The 11,731-nt window shown below is 32.7% G+C and overlaps 1 protein-coding gene across 2 annotated transcripts; it reads right to left on the bottom strand.

Moving 5' to 3' along the window:
* Positions 1 to 993: 993 nt before the first annotated feature.
* LOC139486528 (large ribosomal subunit protein eL31-like) lies at positions 994 to 10,650 on the bottom strand. Of its 2 annotated transcripts, none has more exons than XM_071271436.1 (5): positions 10,552 to 10,650; positions 7,670 to 7,778; positions 4,743 to 4,868; positions 2,039 to 2,151; positions 994 to 1,054 (listed from the first exon to the last, which is right to left on the bottom strand). In XM_071271436.1, exons 2-5 carry the CDS (start codon positions 7,774 to 7,776, stop codon positions 1,023 to 1,025), a joined length of 378 nt encoding a protein of 125 aa, XP_071127537.1. In that variant the 5' UTR covers positions 7,777 to 7,778; positions 10,552 to 10,650; the 3' UTR covers positions 994 to 1,022. The 2 variants fall into 2 exon arrangements, with proteins under 2 accessions (XP_071127537.1, XP_071127538.1); XM_071271437.1 differs by lacking the exon at positions 10,552 to 10,650 and adding an exon at positions 10,360 to 10,382.
* Positions 10,651 to 11,731: the final 1,081 nt, after the last annotated feature.

The following is an 11,731-nucleotide window of genomic DNA, read 5'->3' on the forward strand; positions in this document are numbered from 1 at the left end:
ACGACCAAAATTTTTTTTTCAATTTTTGCTGTCGTATAAAAATTTTAAATTAAATTCCAGTTATCCTATATTATGACTTCTATGTGCAGTAGGTGCACATTATTTTCTGAGCACCTGATCAGGGTTTTGTCTTGTAGTCTTTTTTTTAGTATGCTTTTTTAATGAAATTGGTCTTTTCACTACCTCTCTTTAGCAAAAAGCAATCTCTATGTCAAAACTCGACTCATTTATTTGTCATTTTAAAAACTGCACATAGCATTTTAAGATTTCCCTCAAATATACATGTTAGGTCAACTAGTCCTCACCTATCAATTGAACTAAGAAATAATCGGGTAAAATGCAACAATGTCTCTTACATGTCTTATGTGATGCCTTGATATCTAAGAAGTGATTCTTTATTGGAACTTCTGCTTCCTCAAACGTTACAACTTAACAAATATATACCAAATAGTGCTACAATTGACTGATAGGTGTAACTTATGTTTTTAGGTCTCTGGTGGAGATTTCCCCTTTAGAAATCATATTATATCTCCGCCTTTTTGAAATTTAACACCAATGATCTATCAATCCTTAAAATGGAGAAAAAAATCTGAATAGAAAGTAGAAAACAAAACTACTTACAGTAACTGTTTAAATTTTCTTTTACAAAATAGAGAAATATTTTAAATAACATGTCTGTCTGCAAATCAAAGTGATGGGTGATTACTGTAGATCGAAACAATACAATATTCAAGTCATTTGAAAATGCTGAGAGAACTGTGGATAATCAATTAAATCAAACCATTGAACCATTTAAAAGTCAGGAATGAAATATGAACGGGGAGGGACTGAATCATCCAGGATTAGAACACATGAAAATAAACGAATCAACCTTAGATGGTCTAAAAATATCAAATGACAAATAACGGTCATAGAGTATTGTGTTGTCTCCCTTTAGGCTTTTTGTTGTTTTGGAAAGAAAATTGCTAGTACAAAAACATAAATTAAACTACATTTTTTTTTCATTTTTTCTTTATTGCAGTCTATTCACTGTCCACATTCAATGTATGTGTTCCTACAAAGAAAGAAAAGACATAAGTAAAACAAACAAATTTCTCCACACATTGAAACATACATTTACTATTACAATTGTAATACCTCAAGGTAACTGTTTTGTATCATTATGATGATTGTTGGTATAAGTGCCAATGAGATAACTCTCCATGTGTATGTTTAAATTTTGTTCACTTTTATTGTAATAGTAGTACTTAAATATTTTTGGAAATCAATGCTAAAATATTTATGTACTGTCAAATTTGTTTGTTAATGTAGTTTTTTTCACATTCACTCTTGTACAATAAAATCCAATATTAAAGTCACAAGAAACCTTATTTTTTAACTCAATGGATAGTTTTCATTATAAAACTTATGTACATATACTTTTTTCTGAAGAAAGTTCTTTAATTTATTCATATTTAGAAGAAGTTTACTTTATTTTAATTGCTTCCTTTTAGGAAGCAATTCCCTCCCTTTAATTACCTGTCATATTTTCAAAACAACACTGACTGATTGAAAAAAAATTGACGATTATACGAAATTTATGCGAAAAAAATGAAAAATTCTTGAACAGAAGACTAAGTTTATGATGTTTGTATGCATTGGTTCAAGAATTGGAAGAACATTATTTTCACCCGTCACTCGTTTCTTTTGACTTTAATTTTAATAAACAAGTTAAAAATTCCATACAATATCTTCCGTCGTAAAATAAATTGATTGTTGTTGATATTACTTTTTTTAGTGACTCCAGACATATTTCTTTTAATAAAAATTAAACAAAAACACATATTTATTGTCTGCAGTAAGAAGATATACCAAGCAGTACTCATTGTGATATCAGACCACAATACAGGAATCTCGTAGATGTATGCAACAATCTAAGGTTATCACTTACAATAATCTGCAATTACCTTGTATCATAGTTTCTCAAGAGTAAAAAGTGACTTTTAAATTGACCAACATGGGTGTACAGTACACATTATGGAAACCATACAATTCATACCTTTAAATGATGCACAAGGTACAAATGTGACGAGTGTGTACAGTCTGTGAACAGAATCTTCATCGTCGTTTCTCTTTCTAGCCAGACGTACTCTTACTCTGAAGGGGACGCTCCTGAAAAACAAAAATCAACTGAAATTATTTGTCTTAAGATTGTTGCCCATGATCACATACATGTATCTGTCAGGGTTACACATTTTACACTAGGTATTTTTAATATAACTAGAAGATGTAGATACACAATGTAATGTAATATTCACTTGTAATGTACAAGAAAACATAGTCAGATTTAAATGGGTTTATTTTTCAATGTCTGAATAATTTCTGTATGATCTTTTGAGGTTGTAAAAATGAATTTGGCCAAAAAATGTAACGTATAACATATTGTTGTTAATGACATGTTAGAACTACTTGATCTGTTTTCACAAATTCGTGACATTTTGCTTAATATATAAAGATTAAAATTAAAGTCAAGGATACTTCATTAATCATCTAAATATCAAATCTCAATTTTAAAGATCACACTTGAAGGGAGGATTTTTGCAAAAGGCATCAACCATCAAAATTAACCTGTATTTAAGGATCATGAAATTGTGTTAAAATCCTATTAGATATGTGAAGTGGTACTTTGAATATCTTTGGGAAACCAAAAGATTGACACTCAGTTGAAAAGACGTGCAACTATTTAAAACACACTGTTCCAAGTTGGGGCATAAAAATCAATATTTTTACTTTTCCAATTAAAAGTGTTCTACATGCTACTTACACAAGTGATTTCATTATCACCTATTTCAGTGATTTGATAAATTCAGTTATCACCTATTTAAGTGATTTTGGTCTTTCCTTTGATTTTCAATATTTACACAAACTTTTCTATAATTTTCCTACCTAGATCAATTATCCCTTTTTCTATGGATATTAATTTCACCAGTGCGCTTGGGCAGGAAGTTAGCGCGCTAAAGCTTTTAAAAGTACCCTTGGGCATTGTTCTGTTATCAAATATACATTAACTACTCTAACTATCAGACAAAGGTCAACAATATTAGGTAACCTGATTGGTTTTCTTTAGAGTTAGAATGATATACTTCAAGGTTATGTCCTGATCTACAAATTATTCCAGAAAATGCATATTTTAAATAAATTGTAAAAACTGACAGGCTTATTAAGCAAAAGACAGTTTCTAGATGTACATAGTTGTTTTTTTCAATGGAATTATTGTCTTTTTACCAATAAAAAAATCAAGCTTGTAAGAAAAATATCAAGAAAAGTTATAAACACTTATTGAGGTGATCTTCTCAAATTACTTGTTTCGGTGATTTTAATCAAAGAGCAGATTGCTCTGAGGGATACGATTGCCATTGTTTTCATTGACACATGTATACATGTAGCTGGATAATATTATTTTTAAAACTAATTCAACTGATGTAAAATGTAATTTACGTAATCTGAATAGTTACAAAAAAGCCAATCCCAGTTAAAAGTGTATGAACAATGTACTTAGGCCTATTGTGTTTTATTTTTGTACTATCAATTCCAAGTTTACTTTCCACAGCAGTCACTGTGAGACTCAGAGTGAAAGAAGTATTTCACTTCGTATCTTATCACCTATTTTCCTACGTTAATTCTAGGAGGAACCCCATTCCTAACTCTTTAAATATTTAATTTCCTTTGGGTCAGTGATCATGACTCCTTTTCGTACACATTCCTCGGTTTAAATTGCGATCGTTTTTAATATAATACGACGTTTATCGATAGAACGAGTTAATTTTTCTTAACGTGTTGTACATGTTTTGATTCAGAATTCATGGAAGAGACTTCCGGAAGGGAGACAACTCGAAACGAGAATATGGAAGACTCCATTTCCCCTGAAGGGGTGTTGAAAGTAACGGACTACATTTCTTTTAATTTAAATAATGCATATGATTTAAAATTATGCAACAACAATGACCCTCAATAGCAGACATACATAGAAAGGATCCTATGAGTTATAAATTAATCAATTGAGTGGGGAATCCAGAGCAACCATTTAACCTAGTACCCCTTGAAGTCAAGAAAACTATACGCATAATTACATTTGTACCTAAACAAACCCTGTAGTAAGAAGTATATTAAACCTAAATGGTTCTCTATTTTTATGGAAGTACAATATCAAATATCAGTTTAATAACGGTCACATATAAGTAAAACTCCACTTCAGTTCTTATATGACAGAAATAGATTTATCGGAATTCAGAGAACTCTCGCATTTTTATCACAACTGGGGAATTCCCTCTGACGTGTTTCTAAATTTATGAAAACACTAAAAATAAATACTGATTGATTCTGATTTTCCGTGTTGTTAAAAACACGCATATAAGTCAAGGGAAATATCAACATGATGATTATGAAAAGAACATTATAGGAAAGTTGTTTAAGTTCAATCCCTTTGTTTGTTTTTACCTTTTAAACCAAGACAATCATAAGAATCTGAGATGGTCCTTAATGTTTAGAATAAAACGGTTGACGTGAGGGAATTGTCCTGAGCCACTGGTATAAGTCTACAGATTGCTTGAAAGCAATCGTATCCCAAAAAGCCTGTGTCTATTTATAGATTTTTTTTTTAATATTTCACAGCCAAAATCACTTCAAGAAGTGATTCTGAAATCACTTGTTTAAGTAGTACCCCTGACTGTTCTATGTAAAAGATTGTTTTGGCCTATGCATACCTTACTCCCTTAGACCACAAGTGTTTGTTCAGTCTTGTGTCAATTCTGATATCAGGGGTTCCCATCATCTTCTCTGCGAATTGTCTGACAGCTTTGATGGCTCTGGGGGCCCTCTTTTTAAATCCACTGAAAATAAATAATTAATATAAATATTTATATAAAAATATATTTCTATATTTTATATTATCAGCCTTCCAGATACCAGGGATCTCCATGGCCTGTTTAACGATGGCGCCCCGCCATCGTTCAAATGTCTTGCGCCATCGTCAAATGACTTGCGCCATCGTTAAATTGTCTTGCGCCATCGTTAAATTGTCTTCCGCCATCGTTCAAAACTTCATCGTTTTTTGTAGCCGACGCCATTTTTTTTATCAATTATAATCAAATGCATGTAATTGCATAACCCTTGGGCTTTTTATGTTATTATCAATACAGTTCTAACGCCTGAGGGATATCCGGATTAAGATCACTAATCACTTGTACCTGAGCTTGTATACAGGTAGATTAACAAACCAGACAGGAGAATACTATATGAGGATAGACGATCCATTTGTCGAATTAATCAACTAAGTTTCAGCAAATGATTATGATAATTTAGGTTAAATAAATAAATTAATAATCCAGTTACAAAGAAAACAGTTTAACTAGAACACGTGCTTTATTTTGACTTACGCAATCAGCATCCCCCTTTTCTTAAGAAGTACAAGACGCAAAACAGTAAATATTATGTCATCGCAAATAACTTGAGTACTGCTGTAACGATAATTTAGAATTACTTTAAAAGTTTAAAAGTAAAAACTTAAATATTTCCTGTAAAAAAAATATCGTATCGTAATTCCGAATTCATTTCGTATATTACAATCAAATTGATACATCCGCGTTTCCGGTTTCTATTCAGACTCGAAAGATGCATGTTGCACAGCATCAATTTGCCAGATAAAGTCATTAAAAACCTTTTCATTTGTCAACGTTTGCTTTACAAATCTCTTTCACCTTTAACATAACCCGTACGAATCGTTTTGTTGTTGCTGCAAATCAGCCATACCGGTAATGGGTTCTGAATTTGACGGTGTCCATGAAAAATAAGCTCCACATCATATGATTTTTAACCCCCATAACAATTACCAAAAATACAAGAAATCTACATGGGGACCTTCATGACAGCTTTTGGTCATTCTCGACTAAAGGGGGACCATGAAGACTTGGCATTTGAATGGTTAAAAACGGCAATAAATGAAAATATTGATACTTCTAATTCTATAATGAAAATTAAAATAAATATAATTTAAATAAGCAATGAATTAGCATGTTCACCATTCCTTGTATGGAGGGATAAAATACTTCCGATTGCGCTACACTGTACAGCGTAGACACGGTTTGTAATGATGAAAGTTCCTCCATGGTTCAATTTTCATCCATGGAGATCCCTGAGATACTACTTTAATTCTGCTAACAGTCTGATATGCCTGGCACCCCATGAGATGTTGTTTCCCATTTTGTCATATCAAAGCTTTTATAACTGACCCCCCAAAAAAAAGAGTTTTTCTTATTGTTCAAGACTGAATATTAATGGTGAATAATAATTTGTTGGGTAGTTGACTCATGAGCAACAATACCACAACACAACTACTTTTTTCATCATGATTAAGTTAATTTATGCTTTGAATATCAGTTTGAAAATACATAACTAGAGTACAATAACCTACAATAGTAAAACTTTTCAGAGAATTCACAAGTAATGAAACTGACTGAACATTTGAGTAAATTATAAGTTTAAGCGGTCAAGAAAGTGAAAAGAAAACTGTATATCTTGCTTATCTATTTCTACATTTATATAAGACAAACACATTTCCTAACACACCATTTCAGAATCTAATGCTTTATGGGAAATAACAATGAAGCAGTCCGATTTTCTAACAAAATCCTCAGCAACAAAGTACTGTTATACCAATGTTCCATGTCAGAGGGAGGATTGGGATCCAGCTACATGTAGCATGTTGTAACCAGCCACATTCTGTATGTTTGTGCCTGTCGCAAATAAGTGATTGTCGACTGGTTTGTTGATGTGTTAATTACGTTACATATTCGTTTAAAAAAAAAATGGACATAAATTAGAACGTTGGTTTTCACGTTCGAATTGTTTTACATTTGTCATTTCAGGGCCTTTTACTATATATGCGGTATGACCTATAGTCAGTGTTCTAGGATTCCCATTACCCGTAACCCGGGGTAAGTGGATTAGGACAACGGGTAAGTCATTTTTTAGCCTTTGTCACCCGGTGGTAAGTCAATTTTCAAGTTCGGGGAAGCCGAAAAACTCTTGAAATTTCCCGGTCCTCTTCAATTTTCCCATATCTGCTTTTTATTTTTATTAAATCACGAGAAAAAACTTTGATAAAAGATCGAAGATTTTGTCGATGTCTATCGGCGCTTTTATTCAAGCACTCGTTTACTAGGTGTAATCAAGCGCAAAAGAGACCACATTCTTCTCCTATCATTCTAAAAGTCGGTCACGGTGTCGGTAAAATCGGAAAATCCGGATTGATAACTGGTGCTTAAATCGGGACATAAACGATTTTTTTTCTTGTCATCGGAGGAAAATAAACTTACAGCTTTGCGCCGTCCGCATTGGTTGGCGGATTTAACTTTTAGATGTGGGTAAGTAATTTTTTTATTGATCTTACCCGTGGTAAGTCAAGGTGCCAAAAAATCCTAGAACACTGCTATAGTTGTTAATTTCTGTGTCATTTGCCATTTTGGCCTCCTGTGGAGAGTTGTCTCATTTGCAAGCATACCACATCTTCTTTTCTATATTAAGTAACAAATTTGTTTTCATTTTGGATGTACACACAAAAAAGTGACATGATATTTATTACCCATAGTCCTTTAATTTTTGAAACAGCAAATTATACAACTTGACAACTTACATTCCATGGATTCTCTTGTGTATGTTAATGGTGCATTCTTTTGTGATGACTTCGTTTGTCACCTTCTTCTTTTTCTCACCCTTGCCAGCACCTTTTCTGGGAGCCATTTCTACAAAATATAAATATATTAGTCAACTAATTAATGATACATGAATGGACTCATTTATCTGCTTATACAAAAATAATGTAGTATGATTGCAAATGAGACAACTTTCCACTCAAAAAATACATATGATGTGAAAGTTTACAACTATAGGTCATAATACAAGCAAAGCCAACATCCAATAGTAATTGATATGTAAAGGCCTTGAACTAAGTCTTTTAAAAATTCAAAAAAGGAACTTACAGCCTTATTTACTAAACAATACTAGTAGTTAAAACAAGAACCACTGAATTCCAAGCTCTCAACTTGGGACAGGTAAATTTCCAAATATCAGCACGACCCTACTTGCCGAAAACAATTATAATCAGCAGCAAGCAGTTGAGATATTATATGTGTGTATAACTATTCAGACAATAAAGGTTTTCCATAATAACTTCAAAGAAATGCAAGTCAATCAGCCCCCAAGTATATCAATATTATTTTTACAATGAGGCAGGATAGACCAGGGATAGATAGACTTCAGATGGTCTATCCTGCCTCATTGTAAAAATAATATTGATAAGGAATAGGACCAAAGATATGTATGAATTGTAATTCAAATTTTAATGAAATTTATAATAAAATAAAGGGTAGATCTGTAAAAAAGTTGGCCCCCTTCAGTCTGCAACATTAAGCGATAGTCCAAGCCCCTGTCTATTTAAAGTCGCATCAGACTTGTGACTAGTGATTGCCCGATCCGTCAAGTGAACATCTGAAATTGTGGCTAAATTGTAACCAGTTTTTCATTGGATTTATGCGAAAAAAGTACAACTTGTCGCCAACCTTGTTCTCATCCTGTTTGATTATGTATGGATTTTGCCTTTATACTCAAAGGGAACCAGTCTTCACTGCAATATATTTACATTTTTAATTACCAATGAAAACGAGGCTCGACCATGTGCTTGCAATAAAAACCACTCAATGTAAATAAAGAATAAATGATCACGAGTTGATCTCATTTAGGCTGAAATTGAAACAGGGGGTTGTACCGGGTAAAACATTATTAACCCTTTCAATGCTACACAAAAAAAAAATAGAAAAATTGCTGCTGCTGCTGCATTTTTTTTGTGTTCATTCATTAGAACAGTATATTTTTTTTCAGACTGCTGTATCTTTTTTATTATATGAGATACAGAGAAAGTTATTGCATGAAAAATGCTCAGGAGAGCATGAACTGTAATGTTAGGCAATTATTTTAATGAATTTTTTATCAGGTTACCTGCATTTTCAGGTAATTAACAGGTAAAAGGTGTAATGTAATTACATTTGTATTGAATTTTGAATAAAAACTTCTTTTAGTCTTCATTTATTTTGTCGTTTTATCTGCCATATAATAAAGAAGACACCAGTTGCTCGATTCCGTAGCGTATTGCACCATACACAATGTTTTATGTAATCGTTGCACAAATAAATGGCTCCGTCATAAAAAAATTCAGTCAAAAACTGTTTTGTCCCCATTTTCTACGTCTCGTAATGATCGATCAAATCATATTTCCCACACGAATTAAATGTAATAAACACATTGAGATAACAAGAAACCTTTTAACTAATCCTCGTTGTTAGTTTAGCCATAGAAATGCTGAAATATTTCCATATCTACAGCTTCATTTCCGATTTCCGCCATTTGCATTTGTCAAAATACATGTAGTTTTTATTTTCCTTCTACTGCATGATTTTACAATAAAAATTGCCGGGAATTCAAGTGCAAATAAGAACTTGTATATCCTCGATTCAAACAAGGAAAAATTAGAGAGAACCCAAATGAAAACTGAATGGTTTAAAAGTCCTTATGAAAAATCCTTTGTCATAGCGGTATATGCCGCAAATAGCAATGGGGAACGGTATATGCCATCGCGGCATATGCCGTGTTTAGCTTTGGAAGGGTTAAGTTGAAAACGCCTTTACAAATAACCTGAGAAGTTTGGAGTTGAAGAAAAAAATCTCTGCAGAAAGACTTTTAGTCCTTTCAAATTTGCGACTCTCTGACTCTGTTCTCAAGACTTTTTATCCTGGGACATTCTCTCCGTTTACAATTCTGACCTTACAAACAGTACATATATGTATCAAGCTAATTTTCTCATTGCTATTTTTTTTACAATTTTACACAGATACAAATATGTCATCAAGTCTTCTGAGTATGTAAAGTCTTCAACTTTATTTTACTCTTCTGTCCTGGGGTCGGATCAACTTCGGACGTTTAAACTTGGGGACAGACCAACTTGGGACGTACATGTATCAACTTTGGGACCGTTCAGAACAAATAGACATCCAAGAATTTGAAAATGGAACATTGTTGACTTCAAAATCATACGACATAGATTTCATACAATGTAGGATGTTTCGGGTGGGGTGCAATACTCATTGAAGTTAACTTTTGAAAGTCAAACTTTCATCGTTTAAAGTGTAATTTCACGAATTACGATGAATATCATTGCATAAATTGTACATCGGCTGATATTCATTATTCCTTCACAGGCCAATTCAATTGTTGTTATATAAAATGAATCCTCTTCAGTTAAAAAAAAGTTAGTATATTTGCCGTCAGTACCGAGTAGTAAACAGTGAAAGGTTGCCTTTGAATGTCAGGTTTTCGATGTTTACACCATTTGAACAGGCAACAAAGAAAGTATATTTTGAAAAATATTGTGTCTATGCTTTGTTTTATTTGTAGACAGTACTTGGATGGTGAACATTTTGTTCAGATGACTACAGATTATAACTTGAATAAAATAAAACCCACTTTCAATGTGTTAATAAACGGAAAAGGAAGTTGCTACCAAGGGAGGTAACGTTGGACAAACAAGAATCGATCTAATTACCAAAGTACTCTAACGACAACAACACACACGGACTTAACTTAATTTGCAGCGTTTGTATTGTAACATGTTAAAATGAATTGATAGAATAAAATACGAATAGAATCTTTTATCCTAATAATTTGAGAATATAAAACAAGAAATTAAATAAAGAAATCAAAACATGATTGATCGAAACGGAAATATTAAAAAAAAAAAAAAAAAAAAGGAAACTGTGACAAGTATAACGGCTTTATACAGTGTTATATTCATGCCAAGAAATTGCCTCCATTGAAATTCTGAAAATACCCATGGAGTAAATTACATGGATGACACGACACGTACATGAAGGTCATAAATAAATTTGTTGAATGAAATCAAATCTTTAACTACTATAATGGGTGCCGTAGGTGAGGATCGGAATTTTAAGCGAGGATTTCTTGGCATGTAACAGATAGAAAACTCAGGGTTAGAATTCATAGAAGAGAAAAAGGGGCATTGGCAAATATTTCATGTATATTTCCAACACAGAGAAGATTACTCCGGCATCCTTTGCCAAACAAAAAACTTTCATTTTCTTGTCATATATATCATGCTTTCGGACTTTATGTTATGAAGTGTAGTTTCACTTTCCATATTAGGTATTTATTCTCATCTATAAGCTCCGCGTGGTAAACATCACGTGATGCAGGAATATAGTATCTTGAAGTTAAGCTATTAATTCTTTCTTTACGGGCGGGGACCCCCAGCAAACAGCATGCATGCATGTGTATAAAGGCATTGTAGATGTTCTTATTTAATAAAGAAAGTTGCCTGTCACGTACATGAATAGATCGGTTAGACAGCAAGGTTTTAATTATATCGGAAACCTTAATTTTAGGGTTGAAAATAGACAGCACAAAACTAAAAAAAAAAGGGGGGGGGTAGAGGTACCGGTGGTCCAAAGGGAATAATTTTATCTTATGAATTCCTCATTTGAAAGATTTTTTTTATCAAATTAAAAGAGAGAAAATCAAATGTAAGACAAATTGGGAATAGTCTTTATCCCGTTCTCCCATGCCAATAAATTGCCTCCGTTGAAATTCTGCAAATACCCATGGAGCAAATTACATGGATGATTGATAT

The sequence above is a fragment of the Mytilus edulis genome, chromosome 8 (assembly GCF_963676685.1).
Source record: "Mytilus edulis chromosome 8, xbMytEdul2.2, whole genome shotgun sequence".
In the NCBI taxonomy this organism is placed as follows: Eukaryota; Metazoa; Mollusca; class Bivalvia; order Mytilida; family Mytilidae; genus Mytilus; species Mytilus edulis.